At 39.1% G+C, this 22,439-nt stretch overlaps 1 protein-coding gene across 1 annotated transcript; it reads left to right on the top strand.

The window, feature by feature from the left end:
- The first annotated feature begins 7,475 nt into the window (after positions 1–7,475).
- Positions 7,476–17,134, top strand: LOC117502485. The gene is made up of 4 exons (XM_034161537.1): positions 7,476–7,683; positions 12,287–12,742; positions 13,706–13,919; positions 14,344–17,134. The coding sequence occupies exons 2-4, from the start codon at positions 12,498–12,500 to the stop codon at positions 14,530–14,532; spliced, it is 648 nt and encodes a 215-aa protein (XP_034017428.1). The 5' UTR covers positions 7,476–7,683; positions 12,287–12,497; the 3' UTR covers positions 14,533–17,134.
- The last annotated feature ends 5,305 nt before the right edge of the window (positions 17,135–22,439 follow it).

Genomic DNA, 22,439 nt, shown 5'->3' with positions numbered 1-22,439 from the left:
GGTGCAAAAACGTAAACAGACGCTCAGTCGGTCAGTGACAACGTCAGTCAAACAACTGTCTAAATCCATAATAAACATAATTTGACAGATGCTTATCAGAAGGAGTGAAAATGCAACTATTTTACCAAGACATTACAATATAAAACTTAAAAATAATAATAATAATAATAACACTTTTACCACGTCAAGAAGCATCCAAGACAAGCTGCTGGAGAAAATTCCTCTGTGCTTCCGGAGCAATTAGAGATGGTTTTATCAGCCAATCTCAGAGTAAATGATTAGTCCACTACGAAATAATTATTTTATATAATGCAGCGTCCAGCAGTACACAGTGCAGCGTCCAGCGGGTCACGTTGGCCCGGCAAATTGTGTGGCAGTATGTGAGTTAAATGTGCGGCAGTGCCATATCGAGTCATGCCGTCTCTTATCCAGACAGCCAGACTCAAGATATTGGGGTCGGGGAATGATTTGCCGTCATCATTTTTTAAAAGAGCAGCATAATCTTTCGCCTTGCTCTGTTGCAATACAAATCAGTGCATTTTATCCCACCTGCATTCATTATTCATTGATCCAAATCACAGGTACATGTGTCTATAACCCTAATAACTGACACAGAACATGCAGGGATATGGGCCAGGCAGTGATTATTTGCTATAGCAGGGTTGTAGCTAGGATAAAATTTTAGCGCAGTGGAAATGTCGAGGGAGCGAAGCGACGGGGGGGTGGGGGGGCTTTTGAAAATTCAAGTTAAAAATTGGCCATTCTAGGGGTACCCAAAGGGGAAAAGCCAGGTACGACAGGTACAACATTTTATTGAGTCTTAAAGTAAATAAATATGAAATTGGTTACTGGATCCTTAAACTCTGGACATAAACTCTACATGGTGGATCCTTGATCTCTGGACATACAAACAGAAATAAAATGTTAGTTTTTGTCAAAAGCATTTCCTTTCAGACATTATTGGCATGAATGTCTTTCCATACGTATGAGCTAAGCTCTGCACTGCAGGTCAGATTTATAAAGAATGCAGGACGTCTCATTTCGGGAGGAAAAAAATGTTGTAGTCGATTGTAGTTTCTTGTCTGTATTACGTTTGTAAGAGGTGTCATTTTATTTAAAGTGGCAATTCGTTTTGAAGTTATTAATTCCGAGCGGACTCTGTCTCAGCAAAGAGCCACACAGCGTTTGAAGCTCTGCCAACGGAACAGGAGGACAATTCTCGTTTGTTGACTGCAACAAGACATGATTCCCAGTTAGTGACTTTAATCTACACAAAAGTGACTCATGATATTTTAATGGCTTTCAGAGGAGTTAAGAAGCAGACTTACCGCTTCTGAAGAGCAGCGAATCAAAGAACCACGAGCAATTGAATCAAAGCTTTGCTTCGATTCACACTTCAAACTGGAGTCGTGCTGCAGAAACGGTTGAATACAGACGCTGTATTGAAAATAAGCGTAACGGTCCTAAATTATAGCGGGCCGTAACGCAAGTTTGCGCTATCTAGAACCCTGTATAGACACCATTCAGCTGCCATTCACCAACCAGATCTGTGATTAATTTTATTCTTCACAAATAATTTATTTCACATACTCAGAAACATGAACATAGTGTGCAAGATTTATAGAGGTGCACAAAGTAATCCTGGTGGATTACAAAGCCAAACAGTGATCATCTGATTCTATGTTTACAAAAAGACACTGCCTGGGACAGCAGTGGGTCGAGTCGGCAAAACCTGACCTTTCAGTTCGTGTGCAGCATAAGTTTCAGTTTGTCTTCCTTGGACACCAATACCACGTTTTCACAAAAATCTTTCAAGGAATCAACACGCTAACGGGAAAAATAATCAAAGTAAATGTCATTCTTGCTGCCCACAGTCAGTCATGATGCCTCGAGACTGCAGTTTACACCTCTTGCTCTTTGACCTTGCGCATCAAACACGGAAGCGAGTGAGACTGTGAGAAGGCTATGAATGTTTTTTTGTTGTTCTTGTTTGTTGGTCTATGAAGTTTTCACATTGTGTCTATGAATGGTCTGTTTTTGGTCTATGAATGGTCCGGTTACATCTGAGGAGCAAATAAACTTTCATCAAGTTAAGGAAAGCGAATAAACTTCAAATCCTACCATAACTTCTTTTCCCCTTTTAAAATTGAACAATTAGACTTATAAAAATAATTAATCATTTTAAATAGCCGAATCAAGTATTAAACGAATCGTTTCGCGTTTTATATATATTTTCCACAGTTGATTTTAGTAATTAGCAAAGGTTTAATTAATTCATACTTACATCTAACATCGCTCTTGTTCGATGGTCAGAATTAATCTGTTCCCGCAGCTGTTGGGACAAAAACGGGATTAAGTTTTCAGATGATCCGTTTTCGTTAGCATCAAGGCTAACGTTAGCATGAAGCGGCTAGCTCACCGTGGACTTCTTATGCAACATCTCTTTTGTTTTAGCGTCCATTAGCCTCTCTTTCTCTTCATGATAACGACGCTGCTGCTCTAAAATAGTCTCCATGTTTATGTGGATAAATATACCAAATCCAAGACAAGGAAAGAATTAACAAAAGAACTCTGAATCGATCCGACGACGTTTATGCACAATGGCGCATCGAGACGCTGAGTCCAGCGCACTTCTTCTACTTTCCTCCTTTGATTGGCGGGTGGCAACCATCATCTTAGATCCATACCGCCACCTACTGTAACGGATATGTCAATGGATGTATAGATACTTCCGGTTACATTCTGGTGTGCGTTAAGTGCACATAAAAAAACAACAAAATTCAATAAAACAAAAATAACGATAATAATAAACGAAACACCAAAGTTGGAACTACCTATCCAGATGAACACAACGCCTACACTATATTATAAAGCCCTGTTCCCTTCAGAAAGCCTATCAGTGCCCTTAAACCCTTACGGAAAAAATCTATAGGTAATTCTATAGGCATGACCTACAGGTTGCTATAGGCTAGGCTATAGAATTTCCGTGGACAAGCCTATAGAGAAACCTATAGGCCGCCATAGAGAAACCTATAAGTGGCTATAGGCAATTGGGATGTTTCACCTATAGGCCCTCTATAGGCAGTCCTATATAATAGCTATAAAAGCCCGCAGGCCAACCCATAGGATCTCTATAAGAGCCTATAGGCCGGCCTATAGAATTTCTATCAGAACCTATAGGATCTTTGTAGGAGCTTATAGGCCAACCTACAGGATCTCTGTAACAATCCATAGGCCAACCTATAGGAACCTACAAGTCATAATGCCATAAAATATACAAAGGATAATGGGAACAATTAAACATTTAAATATAAAATTTATTTCACAAATACACAAACAATACACAAAAAGTGACAAAATTTAACTTTTTCTTGGATGAAATATTGAACATTAACTTTAGGGCAAGCCTTTAATCAGCGATATCACACTTCCTTAGCAAGCGTTTGCCTTCGGTGTTCAAGAGGTGAGTGATGGCCGTTTTGACTGGTTGAACATCAGGAGAACGGGTCTGTTCTTTGATATAATCTGCATATGTAAAATAAATGAATAAATAAAATCTAATTTGTGGATGCAGCATACAGATAAAAGCAAAACCAACCAGCATAGGGTTTAACAGCAACTAAAACAGTTATTCAAAAATAATTTTCCAAGAAATATTAGTTAAAAATTATACCACCAGTTCCCAAAGCTGGGGAAAAACATTACCATATTTCCTCTATTAGAAGCGCATGGGCTTACGTAAATAACGGGTGTTTTTAATGGTCAAAATGAGTAATATTTTAATATTTCTGTATCGAAAGAATTTAATTTTTGGTCTAGGTGCGCCTCTAATAGAGCAAATATATGTAAGGCATTGCATTAATAATGTTATTGTTATGCCAGTTAACTTACCAATTATGAACTACACCAGGCAGCTTCTTTTTGGCTCTCACATCATTAAAAGCGTTGCTTTTCTTTCCAGTGAGGGAAGATGATTGTAGCACTTCTGGTGTGAGAATCATCTACAGCAGGGTGTTTGTGTATTCTTTAACATTTGTTTTTTTTTTTTTGTTTGTTTGTTTGTTTTGGGGTTTTTTTTTGCATTTAGTAACCTCTTTTGCCAAACTGTTATGGCCACCCCTGGCCACAAAGTTACCTGAAATTAAAAGACACTAGGTTAGGCACAAAATAATGCTTGAGATGATGTACAACAGTAAAAAGTTTCCTACAACAAACAGTATACAAAGCATTGTCCAGAATAAGAAAAACATCCTTTTTTCACCATGGAGGCTTGATGTGCACAAATGGAAGAAAAAAATATTATTGCCTGGTTTAATTTTGAATATTCCATTATTATTTTGTCTTTTTTTCCTCTCTTTTTAACTGACCAAAATGAAAGATAACTCAATGGCAGTGACTGTTTTTTTTTTTTTTTTTTAAATCTGGTACATGTTACCAGTAAATTGCACCAAGTAAATAATTTGGCTTTTTGCACAGAACATGATTTTTGTTCACAATTGACCCCCCATAAGAAAGCAAATATACTTGTATGTGTGCACATATTTATGCTTATGCTAAAGAAAAAACAGAATTCCAGTATATGTGGAGGTGCCACTTTAAATTTGACACAATGTACAATTATTGTCAATTTTTTTACATCATTGGCACACAAAAATGCAACAAGGGAGTTAAATCCAGCTGTAAATAAATGCAGATTGTTCAGTAATTATACAAAGTCAAAATGACTGACACTATTGCCACTGGGTGTTTTATGAGTTAAAAAGGGCAATGGGGTGCTCACCAATGCAATACGAAGTAAAGTATGCATGCTCTTCTCCATTACTTCATCATCATCTTCACTCTGTAACAGAATAATAATCATGATTAATTTAACCCTACTGAAATAAAAAAAAAAGAGTTGCGATGATAAATAAAGCAAGCAAAGAACAATAAGAATTGTAGATGTAGCTTACCTCAGGACTCAAAACACATTCTTCTTCTTGTGAAGCCGTTGTGGTCTGTACATGTGTGGTAAAATGAACAGTTTAATATGATGTGTATGTAAAGCACGGCAGTAAATGTACTTTATCTGTATATACTATTATACCATTTCTTGGAAACAATCATAATGTTACTTTATACATACCTTCTCTTTCATTTCCTTCTATATAGCTCTTGCCAGCTCTTCTTCATCATTGTTCTTTGAAACCACTTTCTTTTTCTTTTTAATCTACAGAGACAAAATTATATTCTGAGTCATACACGCAGCATTAAAGTGAAATACACGTGACAAGGACATACACAGACACTATCATAGTGCATTCATGAAGAAAATGGTGTCTGGTTGACCCACTCCACTGCCGACCCGCGCCAGTTTTCTGGACGACCCACTCCACTGCTGACCCGTGCTGGTTTTCTGGACGACCTGCTCCACTGCCGACCCGCGCCGGTTTTCTAGACGACCCGCTCCACTGCTGACCTGCGCCGGTTTTCTGGACGACCCGCTCCACTGCTGACCCGTGCCAGTTTTCTGGACGACCCGCTCCACTGCCGACCCGCGCCGGTTTTCTAGACGACCCGCTCCACTGCTGACCTGCGCCGGTTTTCTGGACGACTCGCTCCACTGCCGACCCGCGCTGGTTTTCTAGACGACCCGCTCCACTGCTGACCCGCACCGGTTTTCTGGATGACCCGCTCCACTGCCGACCTGCGCTGGACGACCCACTCCACTCACAAAGCGGAGCGGGTCGTCCTAGATATTTATTCTTATTTACCAGATACCATTCACTTGTTTTTCATTCTTATTCATCAGATAACTTAATGTCATCCCCCTAGCAAAATTTGCTGTTTTCTTATATATACACAAACGTGGTTAACGAATTATATACAAACGTCATCTGCAGCGCACAATGTCATGTTCACTCAGTCATGTCAGTTAGTAAGTGTTATTCCTTCTACATTTCTATCATTAAATAAGTGATTCTTTCAACTGAAAAGTAGAGCGGGTCGTCTTGAGACAGTGGAGCGGGTTGTCCTAGAAAGTGGAGCAGGTCGGTCAGCGCGGGTCGGCAGTGGAGCGGCCCGTCTAGAAAGCAAGAAAACAATCCCTAAACTGCCATTAAGAGAGCAATGTTACTGGAGGGAATACGCTGTCAAAATCACCATCAAATTCCAGAAGAAGTATTTCTTTGACAAAAACTGCACAAATGCTGTGAACTTATTTTCAGTTTCCCAATCGAGATAATGGTGAAATTTGCAGGACATGAAAGCATGTAAATTTAAATGCCATGTTGATAAATTGCCTCAAATAGGCAGAAGTATTGTTTGTTTTGTGTCACATAATGATGTCACATTGATGATTCAAGAAGCAAATATAGAAAACGGTACCAGCAATAGTGGACGGTCATCTTCTGAGGACGAGTCAAACCTTGAGTTTTTCACTCTCACCCTTTTGTGGTTTGGTGACTGCAAACATACATTTGTGTTCTTTGCAGTGTGGCGCAAGCTTGGAAGATCATCTGAAATAGAAGGTACATGAATGTTAATTCTTTAAGGTATTAGGATCTGAAATTGAATTATTTTCACATTTATTATTTTGCATGTTTAGAATCTAAATATATACTTCTGTGAAAACCTAACTGTAACATACTGAGTTGAAAATGTCAAAAAAAAAAATTTCAGACCAATTTGCATACTTAATAAGCAATGTGTTATATATATATGTGTGTGTGTGTGTATTATTTATTTATTCATTCTCGTTCCTGAAGCCATGCCCGGCTGCTCGGTGTCGTCGCGGAAACACGGTGAAAGAGCAGCGTCGGTGCTCGGGGGGGGCGGGGCGGGGCTCGGGGGGGGCGGAACCACTTTGCGGAGTTAAACGGCGGCGGTGCGGCGTTTCGCTTTTATCCCGAGCTAATTTTTTCCTACTCATGAGCCCACGCATGCACTCGGAACTCCTCGCTTCTTGTGTGATGTCCGAGGCGATTGCTGTTTAAAAGCTTTTTAACAACGTAACATAATACATACCTCTGTTTTACTTCCAATCTCTTCGTGGCCAACAATCCACTTCGCCTACTCCGACGGCATCTTCCTCAAAGAATTCAAAAAGGCCGTATTTCATCATAATACAAGCGTAAATGTGAAATAAAAGGAACAGACAAAAATAACGCGGTCCTTTTCCAAAAACAGCCTCATTTTGAAATAGCGCGATCCTATGGGCGCGTGGCATCATGGGATATAACGACCTATGACCCGGACACAGATTCATGACTTACACGTGTTTATTTGTTCACATTGATCTAAGTTTTAGATGTTTTTATAAAGAAAACTGAAAGGTTAATTTTATTTTAAATTTTAGTTTTATTTATTTTAAAAAATCTATTTATTTTGAATCATTGCGGGCGCTGTTCTGTTGTACGCATGCGCACATCACCAGACGGCCTCTCCTGACCAACACTGCAGTCCAGTTGGTGGCGGTTGCCAACCGCCTTTAAACACAAAGACGACGACGACGACGAAGAAGAAGAACAACAACAACAACCCGACGGCCATATTTGGGTTGACATTCTTCTACAACGTTACAGACAACGTGGGATTAATCCCGATATATCTCTTCCAAAACAAACGAGATGCAGTCGACGAAAGAGCAGAAGAATTGTAGGTGGTGAAACCATTGATTCCAACTCTTCACAGTCGGCTGCTCCCGTAAGTACAAAAGAGATCCGTTTTGCCTTGTGTTTATTGTTTAGACTGGGTCGCTAACAATCGGGTTGGGGGGTTGGGGGGTTGGGGGGGGGGGGGGGGACGACTCCAAAAGTATTGTAGCATTGCTGGGGGGCGTATTAAAAAAATAAGAGACTAACAGAGCGAGGCATGCGAAAATATTAAGATTTCTTTCACGAAGAAAAACACATGTAACATAAAGGCACACCATTATAATCAAACTAAGGGCCAGACCATTTGATCATGAGGGTTCACAAAAAACATCCATCCATCGTCTACCGCTTAGTCGAATCAAGGGTCTGCGGGGGGCTGGAGCTTATCCCAGCAGTCATAGGGCATGAGGTGGGGTACACCCAGGACAGGATGCCAGTGTGTCGCAGGGCCACAAACAAACACAGACACACCCACCTAAGGACAATTTTGTTAAAGAGTCCAATCCACCTAACCCGCATGTCTTTGGATGTGGGAGGAAACCGGAGCACCAGGAGGAAACCCACGCAAACATGGGGAGAACATGCAAACTCCACACAGAAAGGCCCCTGGAATTGAACCCACAACCTACTCGCTGTGAGGCAACAGTGCTAACCACTAAGTCACCGTGCTGCCCAAAAGAAAACATAATATGGAGAAATAATCTTCAAAAAAAAAATGAGCGCAATAAAGCACTTAAAATAATTTGGAGTCAGACTGCCTTCGGCTTGCAGTATTTTTGTTTCAATTTTATCTGCACCGTATATGCTCTATTAGAAGTGCATGCACTTACATGATACACTTTTGGTAAAAATAAGACATTAACATTTCTGTATACAGTAAATGCAGTGTTTGGTTTAGGTGCACTTCTGATAGAGCAAATACAGTATTTGAAGTTTAAGATAAGTAGTTGTAGCGCCCTTTTGAATGAATGAAAACTGAATGAAAACTGTTTATTTCGAACATTTGATACAACAACAATTACAAGATAGATCAGTAAAGACAACAACAAAAAAGTTCCTACTGTGTACCCAACATGTCCGAAAAGGGGTAGGGTGAAGCATAAGCTTATATATATCCCTACCCCTTCTTCCCCACAACCAGTAATACCCTTTGCCACATATACACATAGATTCCTACACACCTAAACCGATATCAATATATATATATACACTCAACAAAAATATAAATGCAACACTTTTGGTTTTGCTCCCATTTTGTATGAGATGAACTCAAAGATCTAAAACTTTTTCCACATACACAATAGCACCATTTCCCTCAAATATTGTTCACAAACCAGTCCAAATCTGTGATAGTGAGCACTTGTCCTTTGCTGAGATAATCCATCCCACCTCACAGGTGTGCCATATCAAGATGCTGATTAGACACCATGATTAGTGCACAGGTGTGCCTTAGACTGCCCACAATAAAAGGCCACTCTGAAAGGTGCAGTTTTGTTTTATTGGGGGGGGGGGATACCAGTCAGTATCTGGTGTGACCACCATTTGCCTCATGCAGTGCAACACATCTCCTTCGCATAGAGTTGATCAGGTTGTCAATTGTGGCCTGTGGAATGTTGGTCCACTCCTCTTCAATGGCTGTGTGAAGTTGCTGGATATTGGCAGGAACTGGTACACGCTGTCGTATACACCGGTCCAGAGCATCCCAAACATGCTCAATGGATGACATGTCCGGTGAGTATGCCGGCCATGCAAGAACTGGGACATTTTCAGCTTCCAAGAATTGTGTACAGATCCTTGCAACATGGGGCCGTGCATTATCCTGCTGCAACATGAGGTGATGTTCTTGGATGTATGGCACAACAATGGGCCTCAGGATCTTGTCACGGTATCTCTGTGCATTCAAAATGCCATCAATAAAATGCACCTGTGTTCTTTGTCCATAACAGACGCCTGCCCATACCATAACCCCACCGCCACCATGGGCCACTTGATCCACAACATTGACATCAGAAAACCGCTCACCCACATGACGCCACACACGCTGTCTGCCATCTGCCCTGAACAGTGTGAACCGGGATTCATCCGTGAAGAGAACACCTCTCCAACGTGCCAAACGCCAGTGAATGTGAGCATTTGCCCACTCAAGTTGGTTATGACGACGAACTGGAGTCAGGTCGAGACTCAGATGAGGACAACGTAGTCTGTGGTTGTGAGGCTGGTTGGATGTACTGCCAAATTCTCTGAAACGCCTTTGGAGACGGCTTATGGTAGAGAAATGAACATTCAATACACGAGCAACAGCTCTGGTTGACATTCCTGCTGTCAGCATGCCAATTGCACGCTCCCTCAAATCTTGCGACATCTGTGGCATTGTGCTGTGTGATAAAACTGCACCTTTCAGGGTGGCCTTTTATTGTGGGCAGTCTAAGGCACACCTGTGCACTAATTATGGTGTCTAATCAGCATCTTGATATGGCACACCTGTGAGGTGGGATGGATTATCTCAGCAAAGGAGAAGTGCTCACTATCACAGATTTAGACTGGTTTGTGAACAATATTTGAGGGAAATGGTGATATTGTGTATATGGAAAAAGTTTTAGATCTTTGAGTTCATCTCATACAAAATGGGAGCAAAACCAAAAGTGTTGCGTTTATATTTTTGTTGAGTGTATATATATACACAAACATAAATATACACCTACACATACCTACTTACATACAAAATACTATATATTTACAAGCCGAAGCAAAAAACAAAAACACCCTAACCCTCATTACCCTTCCTCCTCCCTATACCTAGAAAAAAACATATTTTTGTACCGCTGTTTGAACTGGTTCATGCTTGGACATTGCTTGAGCCCCACTCCCAATCTGTTCCACATCCTCAACCCACAGACAGAAATACAGAAACCTTTTAAATTAAATTTCCCCCTCAGACTGTAATCCCCTGATCTGTTAAAAAAACATATTTTTAATATTTGCTGGAAGTAAATTGTTTATTGCTTTATACACGATTTGATTTGTACTGTTTGAAAATGAACCAAGTCTGTGAATTTTAAGAATTTGGATTGTAAAAATAGTGGATTTGTATGATCTCTATAGCCAGTATTATGAATAATTCTTATAGCTCTTTTCTGCATTACTGATAGTGATTGTGTTGTTTATAAGTATTACCCCATACCTCTCTCTGCACAGTACTGTAAATATGGTAAAACCAGTGAGCAGTAAAGAATGCGGAGTGAGTTGTGGTCCAGAATATGTTTCGCTTTGTTTAGAACTGAAATGCTTCTTGACAGTTTACTTTGTATATGTTTTATATGAGTCTTCCAGTTTATCTTATCATCTATTATCACCCCCAGAAACTTATTTTCATGTACCCTTTCAATGTCTACCCCCTCGACTTGTAACTGAACCTGTATGTCTGTATTACAATAGCCAAATAACATGTATTTTGTTTTACTTAAGTTTAATGATAATTTGTTTCTGTCAAACCATATTTTCAATTTTCCCATTTCTATACTGATCCTCCTCAGTAACTCCTGCAAATCCCCCCCTGAACAAAAAATGCTTGTGTCATCTGCAAATAATACTAATTTTAATATTTTGGAAACATTGACAATATCATTTATATAAATTAGAAACAGTTTTGGACCCATGATGATGTATATTCCCCCAACTTCACAAACTGTTTTCTGTTACTTAAGTAGCTTCTCACCCAGTGCAACACCAACCCCCTAATCCCATACTGTTCAAGTTTACTGATTAATATGTCATGATTGATTGTATCAAAAGCCTTTTTAAGGTCTATAAATATTCCAACTGAATGTAATTTGTGGTCTATGGCGTTTGTAATCTCCTCAACTGATTCTATTAATGCAAGTGATGTTGAACTATGTGCTCTGAATCCATATTGACTATCAGTAAGTAATTTATGTTTATTTATGAATTTGTCTAATCTATTATTGAATAACTTTTCTAATAATTTGGAAAATTGTGGAAGCAAAGAAACAGGTCTATAATTTGTGAAGTGGTGTCTATCCCCAGTCTTATACAGCGGCACAACCTTAGCTATTTTCATTTGATTGGGAAATTTACGGGTTTGAAATGATAAGTTACAGATGTATGTTAATGGTTCTACAATCCATTCAATGACCTTTTAGTTTCACGCTATATTCTACATGGGTTATCTAGGGGGAATGCATTTTCTAGTATTGTTGTGTAGGGATTGCATCAGACAATACAGTGCCAATGTTAAAAATATGACCTATTGTTACCATGAACATGTAGATATCACCTGAGCTTCGAAGAGAAAATACAGTATCTGAGGAAAAGGGAATAAAAGTTGCATTTTGTATATAACAAATAATATAATAGCAAAATATTCAGTGTAAAACATAAAAAGGAATTTGGATTTATATGAAAAAAATTCCTTCCTTGACCACACCCCCTCCCAAGAGCTAGTGATCCGTTCCTAAGATAACAGATTTTTGTAGAAGAAGCATAATGTTTTTACATATGATCAGGATATAGATATCAGAGTATGATATTGGCTTTTAAACATCAATCAAGATTAAAAATATTAAATGCCACTTCTGTGCATACTTGAAATTCATGTTGCTAAAGGTGCATGTATCCTATATTTTTTTCCCTAGGAGCATCCAAAGACTGACAAAGGAATTGATTGTAACCACTGTGGCACTGATGTTGAACAACCTGAAACTGACTTACCAATGAAGGAGCTGTGTTTCAACATAGTAGTTCTCAAGATGGTGGGGTGGTTTTAGAACAGGATGATCTAGTGGACAATGGAACCGAGGGTGATGTTCACAATGAAGTAGACCAAGCAGATTCAGCAGACGTGGTATGGTGATGATGGATCTGATCGTAACGTTGAAGATGATAACACTTGGCATATTGATGGCAACAAGGAAGGCGAGGATGATTTGGGGCAAGAACAGGGTGGAGACTCTGGACAAAATGAAGAAATGGATCAGGGGGATGATGAAGATTGGCATGACAATGGAGTTGACTCTGGAGGAGATGATGAAGATGATGATTTTCAGCATGGTGATGGGGAGGAACGAGATGAACCAGATGATAATTACCGGGTAAGTCAGGATCATGAATGAGACCAATTTATGTACCATATTTCCTCTATTATAGAAATAAATAGAAGTACACTTAAACCAAACATTGCATTTATTGCATATAGAAATGTTAACATATGACTTATTTTGACCATAAAATTGCTTCTGTCATTTACATAAGCACATGCCCTTCTAATAGAGTAAACATGGTGTTTGGTTTTTCTATGCACTGTAACCGTATGAATTGTCTACTTATTTCATGACCTTAACCTTAACAAAAGAAAAACAGATTAAAATATTTTCTTACTTCAAACGTACATGTACCATATTTCCTCTATTAGAAGTGCACCTTGGGCCAAAAATTTCATTCTTTGTATACAAGACTTTTAAAATATTTATACTTATTTTATTTTGACCATAGAAACACATCTGTCATTTACATAAGCGTATGCACTTCTAATAGAGGAAATACGGTATGTATATATTGATATGAAAACATCTTTTTAGCTCTGTTACAAAACTGATATGTTGACTTTCCTCATAAGTGTCTGTCCGTTCTTGAGCTTTTCATATTTTTGACCTCTCCAAATTTGCAAATCAGAATCCTGTCTTATTATCTGAGCATGTTCCTGGGTGGTCCTTTATAAGTCTTGTTTATGTGCAAATTTCTATTATTTGCAAATATATTTGTGAGACCGTTCTTCATACATGATGACAATATATGCATAGTCGTAACCAGTGAGTGGTCACTGCTCGCCTATCTAATAGTGTCAGAATTAATGTTCATATAATAAAAAATTATGGCTCAACCAACTAGAAACAGTCCATGCAGCCACATGTTTATCTAAGGCTCTTTCTGATATCAGCCTCGTGACTAATGTTACACCTTGCTGATGCTCACTGTTTTTTTTTTTTTTGTGTGTGTGTGTGTGTGTGTGTTTTGTTTTGTTTTTTTTTGTTTTTTGTTTTTTTTGCCTTTTTTAGGGATTCAGCCTTGAAGATGGAAATCTTCCAATTTATCCAGATGCACCCATCACCAAGTCACAGTCTACTGCTGATAGTGTCTTATGTCTTGCGGCATGGTCTTTCTGATAGTTCTTTGGATGATCTTCTTTCTTTGATGAATATACACTGTCCAAACAGTGTTCCTACATCAAAGTGTTTGCTGTACAAGAGTGTTGAAGATTCAATGTATGAGGTATGTTTATTTTGTATTCAGTCATCACCTGTACTGACCAATGTGTTTCATATAAGGGAGTTATGCTGCATTTACACATAGGTAGGTAGGACGCGTTACGAATGTCATATTTGCTTAATTCTTGGCACATTCCTGACATTCTTAAATTGATCAGCAGCCAAGAATGTATACTTCGTGGCATTCGTGACTTGTCGTTATGTGTAAATGGAGCATTAGTCTGTGCTGTTCTAATTTGCCATGGTATGCTAGTAAATCATGTTCTTGTTGGTGTGTTTTGTTTTTTTTTTGGAGGGGGGGGGGTACAGATTGCTTATCATTGATAATCAGTGTTGCTCAAGTTTCTGTTGTGCATTAAAAAAAACGACCATGCTCTAGCAGGTTTCAATGTTCTTATATTCATACCATTCTTCTTTTTCAATTTCAGGTTCACTGTTATTGTATGGAGTGCACTGCATATCTTGGCCCCGAGAAATTGTCAAGGAATTGTACAAACTGTGGCAATGAATTCAGTGCAGACATCTCACATGCAGAAGGTAGTTTTTTTTCTCAGGATGCCCGTCGAAACATAGCTGCAAAGAATGACGAAAGTACCAGAAGTGGCAGCTGCCCTTGAAAATCGAAATATTGATGAACTCTTGAGAGAAACTAACATAAATGACATTGTTCATGGTATACCTTTATAAAGACTGCAGGATATAGCACCTTGAAGTGAAATAACCAGATGCCCCAGGCCTCTCAAAACGCAGTAGTATTGAAAGGTATCTGAATGGTGAGCTCTCCCGTTCTATTCTTTGGTGGTATTTCAGGAACTTTTACCTGCCGTGTATATGAAACACTGGTTCTTATTTGTATTTGGTATTTATGACCTCATGAGGGAGACTGTTTTTGAAAGCAAGGTTCGTGAGAGCAACACTTGCCTCAGGATGTTTGTTCTAATGACTGAGCAGTTGTATAGAATAAGACATTGCACTTTCAGTGTCCACTCTTTGATTCATTTTGCCCAGTCAGTTATCAGCACTGGCCCTTTATGGGCAACTTCCACCTTTTGTTTTTGAGGGATACAACAGGACTTTGATTAGATGTTTCCACAGTACCCAGGAAGTTGGTTTGCAGATTTGTGAGACATTCTCTCTCATGAAGGTTATGACAGAGTTAGCAGTTAATTGCATGGAGGAGAACACTGATGTGTCTGTCCTGTATACCTCATTGGCCTGCAGACACACTAAATCAAAATGCACAAACGTGTTTTCAAATAATTTGCGTGCTCTTGGCAAAGGAGAGCAAGTTATCCTGCCTCCATCAAAGTTACTGGCTGCAAGCAGACTGACAGGGAACCAAGTGCACACTTCCGCCATTGTATACAAGAGATTTATTTTTCACCACCTGCTGTATGCCAGCAGTGACTATTTTTGATCTGCTCGGCATTGCAACTGCTATGTTGCATTTACTCGTGTGTATAAATATGGAAGAATTGAAACTTCTCTCTGTGTTAAGTTGGGACCACACTGCATGAGTGATGATGTTTTTTGTTTGTGTGATAAAGCAAATATCATACTAGTAAAGCCATTCAGCATTACACGAAGACCATCAATTGTTGATGCAAGGCTCGGCTGTTCAACTGACTTTCTTGTAAATATTGACCAACATGCAGATAACCCACATATTTGTATTTATCCAGGAGACATCCTGCAAAAATGTATTTTTATGAAATCTAATGTTTCATCTTACCTGTACCCACTGCCTTCTCAGTTCTACTGGGATTAAGTTGTGAATTGATGGTTGCACATGAATATTTTACATGTTAGCAGAACGTGGCCCTCTATAGAATCCTATAGTACAGCCTATAGAATTCTCCAGGTCTGTCTATGGAATTGTATAGGACAACCTGTGAAATTGTTTTAATAGATTTTGTCATTACATTATTACAAAAGTACATAAGACTAACAGAACCCAAAAGGTTAGCTTACAGAAATCCTAAAGCTCTGTGAACACAGATGTTTGCAGAATGTCAAATACATGTGTTGTATTTTTCAATCAGAAGCGCATGTGACAGAGGGGTTTCTATGGTCAAAATAAGTAATATTTTAACAATTCTGTACTTAAAGAATGGAATTTTTGGTTGAGATGCGCTTCTAGTGGTTTGCTTCTAATAGAAGAAATACAGTATGCATTTGTCATGGACTGAGATAAATGATATAGCCCAGGACTGGTAAATTTTGACCAGCAGAAATTCTGCACACGAATAGACTTTTGTTAATGTGTGACTGAAAAATGTAAATGTGTATGCTCAAATTCACATATAAGCGTACAACTACTAGAACAGCTAAAATATGGATTTCACTAAAAATATCAAATAAAATTTATACGTGACAAAATCAAAAGGCAAAGTTCTAACATGCAAAACATTCATGTGTAGGAACATTATTTTAGCAGATAGTTTCAAATGGTTACTGAAACTATATGCATGAATATGGGACGAAGTCACTAGCAAGTCATGGATTGGCAAGTCTCAAGTCATAATGACCACCAATTGTTTGCAAGCTGACTTGAGACTTGTGACTTGCCAATCCATGACTTGCTAGTGACTTCGTACCACCTCTGGCATATAGGATATAAACGGTCCTACAGTATTGTATACACTTACTGAAATTATTTGCATGGCATATATACACTGGCGTACGAGTTGAACTGATGCATGTGTAGTTTCATTTACAGATGTTATAGTAACCATTTGAAGCAAACTGCATTAATGCTGACGTGTTTGGATGTGTACAACTATACTTGTGTTTGATGAGACTGCAGTTTCCAAGTTCCATGGTTCTACAAAGAAGATGATATATGTGATTATGTACGAGTATATACATTTAATAATTTTGAATTTGTAATAAAACATATTGTTGAATTTGTAATAATGTGTAACTTTTTTATACTTTGCCTTTTATATCTGCTTGTGTATAAGTGTGATGTGTATATACACACTTCTCAAATATATTATAGTTACAAGTGAACAAAAAGTAATGTCTCCTTGCTAGTACAGTGGCAACATTATCTTGCATAAAAATATGCAGACAAAATAAAACAATCTTTTTTCATCCAAATTCCACATTTTTTTTTCTATCAGATAATTTATTGGCTAAATTTGAGTAAAATGCCAGAATTGATTAATATGGTGTTTCTATATGCTGGCATGTCTATAGAACCCTATAGGCTTCTATAGGCAATGGTGCCTATAGGTCCTTATGTCTGTAGAATGCTGTCGGTCTCTATAGGCCAAGACCCCTGTAGGTCGCGTGTCTATAGGTGTTATATAGAAAGCTATAAGACCTCTGCAGAATCCTATAGAAACCTATTGAACTTTTTCGTAAGGGAACATTTACTATCACCTTTACCTGGAATGCCCTGCATATCCCATCCCCTCTCCAGTTCACACAGTCGAGTCTTCAATATCCTTCTCTGTGCCTCATATTTCTTACACTCTAGTAACACATGCCGTACACTCTCTGTAACTCTGCATTCATCACAAAGATCTGACTCCACTGTCCCCATCATCAAAAACAGTGTTTCCCTCAGGCACGTATGGCCTCGTCTCAGTCTAGAATAGAGAACCTCCTCCCTCCTGCTTTTCCCTTTAACCTCTTCCTTTCAAACTGTATTTTGAATATTATACAGATGCGAGTCCAGGGGCACTTATGTGACCACAAAGAAACTCAAAACAGTTCCGTCGGGTGACGTCATCAATAAATAAATAGATAAATAAACATTAAAAAGCATCAGATTTTTTAAATATTGTACAAATGTATTTACTGAAGTCGTGTAGAATTATTATTTATGTCTTTTTGTCTGTGTAATGAATTTTTGGATATGAATTTTATTTCCTGTTATTAATCTGTCTTCACTGGGTTTTTATGTGCATTGGTTTTTGATATTTTGTACTTTTATTTATTTTTTATGAGCCCATGTTGTGCTGTGTATTGTTTATATAAATGTCTCCCAAAGAAAATTCTCTTTTTTCTGGAACTCACATTTGGAAGGAATAAATTGGAATAAAAACTTTTACTAAAGTTAAAGTTAAAATAAAGTTGAAGTTTTATCCAGTGAATTCTCTAATTGTCAGATACAGATACATCGATGCCTATTGTTCATTTTATACTTGGGTCAATGACATGACATGCATATTTTTTGTGTCCGAGTCCATTATTTAAAAAATGAATAAATACATCTATTTATGACATCTATCACTTTAATCTGTATAACCAGTTTATTTAATTAATTTTTCATTAAGTTCAAATAATAATATACTTCTATGTTTTGGCCTCTCAAACCTCGAAGATATCAGGTGATGCAACTGTCGGAACAATAGAGAAGACCTTTTTTGAAACGTGTTGCAGACATCGATGTGTGGGCCGCCAGAAGAGGAGGTACTGCTGGCCCACCACCAGAGGGCGCCCTGCCTGAAGTGCGGGCTTCAGGCACGAGAGGGCGCTGCCGCCACGGACACAGCCGGGAGTGACAGCTGTCACACATTATCTCTTGACAGCTGTCACCCATCTACTGTACAGCATCTCACTCCATAAAGACCAGACGTCATCTCCACCTCGTTGCCGAGATATCGTACTTCTATGGAGGTAACTTTCTCTGCCTGTATTAATTGATTCCAAGAGCTATTGTGTTGCAGCTGTCAACCAGAGGACCGGCGTGGGTCGCGACTGTTTCGTCCTACGTCCGTCAGATAAGTGGTTAAACAGACGCTGCACGAGTGTGTGTTAGAGGTGGAGGTGGCATTCCCACCGCTGTTGTTACTGGGTGTACACACACCCACACTTGACTGTCTTTGTTCTTCGCCAGCAGTACCAGATCCGACAGTCGGGGACGGTGATCACCTGGGAATTCGGGACTTGGCGGCTCCAGTATTCACCAGGTTCGGTGGCGGCGGAAATCGTGTGGTTCCGGCTCTTCTCAGGACAGACGTCTTCTATCCTCAAGCCTGCCCACACGTCACCTTTGTGGATTGACTGTTATCATATTCTGAGATTGTCTGTATATTCGTTGTGCACCTTCACAACATTAAATTGTTACTTTTTTGGCTCATCTATTGACCGTTCATTTGCGCCCCCTGTTGTGGGTCCGTGTCACTACACTTTCACAACAATCCATTTCAAAATGAGCAAATATTTACACAAAAACAATACAGTTTATCAGTATGAACATTAAATATCTTGTCTTTGTGGTGTATTCAATTAAATATAGGTTGAAGAGGATTTGCAAATTCTCTATTTGCAAATTCTGTATTGTTTTTATTTACATTTTCCACAACTTCCCAACCTCATTGGAATTGGGGTTGTATTTGTCTTTATTTTATATATTTATTTCTCACATTTCTCCAATGGAATAAGACTCTTTTGTTCAGCATATCCATTGTAAATCACAGCTGCATTTACGTGGAGAGTAATATTCTGATATCAACCAGATTAAGATCATAATCTGAATTAGACACTGCTGTCTAGATGCCTCTTTCCATTACCTTCACCAGAATAATGTCAGTAGGTGGTAATCGAGTTAAGACGTGTGGGGTATTCGTTGTCTGATTATTGATGTGCATAGTTGAGGCATAAACTCTTAATCACATGATGTTCTGTTGGAGTTTTCACAGGATTTTGCAACACATACAGTGAGGTAAATACAACCCCAATTCCAATGAAGTTGGGACGTGAAAAATGTAAATGAAAACAGAATACAATGATTTGCAAATCCTCTTCAACCTATATTCAAATGAATACATCACAAAGACAAGATATTTCAGGGCTGGATCCAGAGTGAAAATCTGACAGATGCATTTTTGCCCAATGGTAGAATAAAAATTGTACGTGTCTTGTTATTCAATAATCTTCATTCTTTTATTCATATTTTATTTGTGTATCACATGGCTGTGGAACTTCCCTATAATTTAAAAATAATCAAGTTTTTAGAATTTTGCAGAATTTCTTTATTTGCTCAGAAGAAAAGTAGATCTGCAAATTTACAGTTTAGTTTTTAGAATTTTACAGAATTTATTTGTTGTGAAAGTGTCGTGACACAGACCCACAACAGGGGGCGTTAATGAACGGACAATGGATAAGCCAAAAAGTAACAATTTAATGTTGTGAATCGCACAACAACGTACAGACAATAACAATATGGTGACTGTCAATCATACACCAGGTGACGTGTGGGCAGGTTCGACGATAGAAGACGCCTGGAGAGAGAAGAGCTGGATCCCCACACAGCTTCCACCACCAACGGAGCTGAAGAACACCGGAGCCGCCAAGCCCTGCGCCCCAGGTGGCCGCTGTCTTCAGCAGTCAGACCCGGTACTGCTGGCAGAGAACAGAGACAGTCCAGATGAGTGTGAGTTCGCACACTCAGTAATCCCACAGTCTGTATTAAGTAAAGGAGGGAAAACCTCCACCTCCAATCACACACACTCGTGCAGCTCCTGGTCAACCACTTATCTGAGTTGGGGTGTGAGGCGAAGCCGTCGCTGTCACACCAAACGCCAATCCTCCAGATAAGGAAACACTCCAGGAAAACGGCTGCAAATAGAAGTTCAGGTTAAACACACACAGTGTCAGTCAGCAGAGAAATTACCTGAATGGTAGCTGATTTCTCGGCGAGGAGGTGGAGTTGCAGTCCGGTCTTTGTAGTGGTGGTGATGGGTGACAGCTTGTGTTGATTAATGACAGCTGTCACCTCCAGCAAAGCCGACGCCCTCTCGTGCTTGAAGCCCGCACTTCAAGCAGGGCGCCATCTTGTGGTGGTGGGCCAGCAGTACCTCCTCTTCAGCGGCCCACACAACATTATTTTTAATATTTATTCGCTCCAGAAGCAAAAAAAATTGATCTACAAATTTACAGTGTAGTTTTTGGAATTTTAAAGAATTTATTTATTATTTATTCACTCCAGAAGAAAAATATAACTACCAGTTTACACTGTATTTAAAATATGAAGAACGTTCTGTGTGTCAACAATGATTTAATTTCTTTGATTATCGGAAAGTGTTCTATGTCACGTGACCGAATGGGTGCCTTCGTTCGGATACATGTATTTAGTAAATAAATAAAATGTTTTCAGATCTGAAAGTTTGTGTGTGGCATAAATACACTTAAACCAGGCATACTTCCATGATGATTTATGGATAAATTAAATACTTTTACAATCAATGCATGTGGCATGTCCGATATTGTCTGCATCAACAGTGGACAGTGACTGGGTGAGTGGGTTTTTTCCCCCAAGTTTTGGCCATCAATCGACAATGATTTTAGTTGGAAAACCACCGAAAATGTAATTTCAGTCATCATAGAATGCCTTTCAAACAACACTATTGTCTGAAAACTATAAACCACTCACTCTTTCTTGCTGCAATAAGCACCCAATTTTCCTTGCACAATAACTTTTTTCCTGGATTCCATGATCATCGACTCGACTGGACTGACGCTATGTTTGTTTTGATCTGGTTTGAATTTTCCTGTGTGTGTACACCTGTGCGGTGCATTGTGGGATCAAATCAAAAGCTATGTTCACTGCAGGGACACGCTCAGCCCTATTCGGGATTATTCGAGATTTCTTTTTTTTTTACTGATGACGAACGATGCGTTAAAAAAATCTGACCGATGCAAATGCATCGGTCAAAACCGGTCTGGATCCGGGCCTGATATTTAATGTTCAAACTGATAAGCTTTATTGTTTTTGTGCAAATATTTGCTCATTTTGAAATGGATGCCTGCAACACGTTTCAAAAAAGCTGGGACAGTGGTATGTTTCCCACTGTGTTACATCACCTTTCCTTCTAACAACACTCAATAAGCATTTGGGAACTGAGGACACTAATTGTTGAAGCTTTGTAGATGGAATTCTTTCCCATTCTTGCTTGACACGATTTCAGTTGTTCAACAGTCCGGGGTCTCCGTTGTTGTATTTTGCGCTTCATAATGCGCCAAACATTTTCAATGGGTGACAGGTCTGGACTGCAGGCAGGTCAGTCTAGTACCTGCGGAGGTACAGGCAGGTGATAAGCAGAGGCGTCATCAAAAAACAGGCGGGGTTCGATAACACAGCAAAACAATGTAACAAGGGCAAAGACAAAATCCAGATCCAGAACACAAGTGAGGTTGAGAAAAATGTGAGCGCAAGAAACTGTGACAAGAGGGCCAGGACGAAGATAACAAAATCAACAGGCAAGCAGTGGAAAAGAAAACTTGCAGAGCTTAAATACACTGAGTTAATTCGGAAGTGATACGTATAGATCAGGTGTGGTGTGCAGGCCGGAGGAGGGCGTGGACTGACAGAGAGGCGAGGCTGTGTGAGACTTTGTGGTGTATTCAACTGAATATAGGTTGAAGAGGATTTGAAAATCATTGTATTCTGTTTTTATTTACATTTTGCACAATGTCCCAACTTCATTGGAATTGGGGTTGTATTTGATACTGTTCCTTTCCAAAGTATAAATGAGGCCTAATATAGCTGTAAACTGTGGTTAACTAATTT

The sequence above is a fragment of the Thalassophryne amazonica genome, chromosome 20, assembly GCF_902500255.1.
Source record: "Thalassophryne amazonica chromosome 20, fThaAma1.1, whole genome shotgun sequence".
Classification (NCBI taxonomy): domain Eukaryota; kingdom Metazoa; phylum Chordata; class Actinopteri; order Batrachoidiformes; family Batrachoididae; genus Thalassophryne; species Thalassophryne amazonica.
This window is presented reverse-complemented; position numbering and strand designations above follow the sequence as displayed.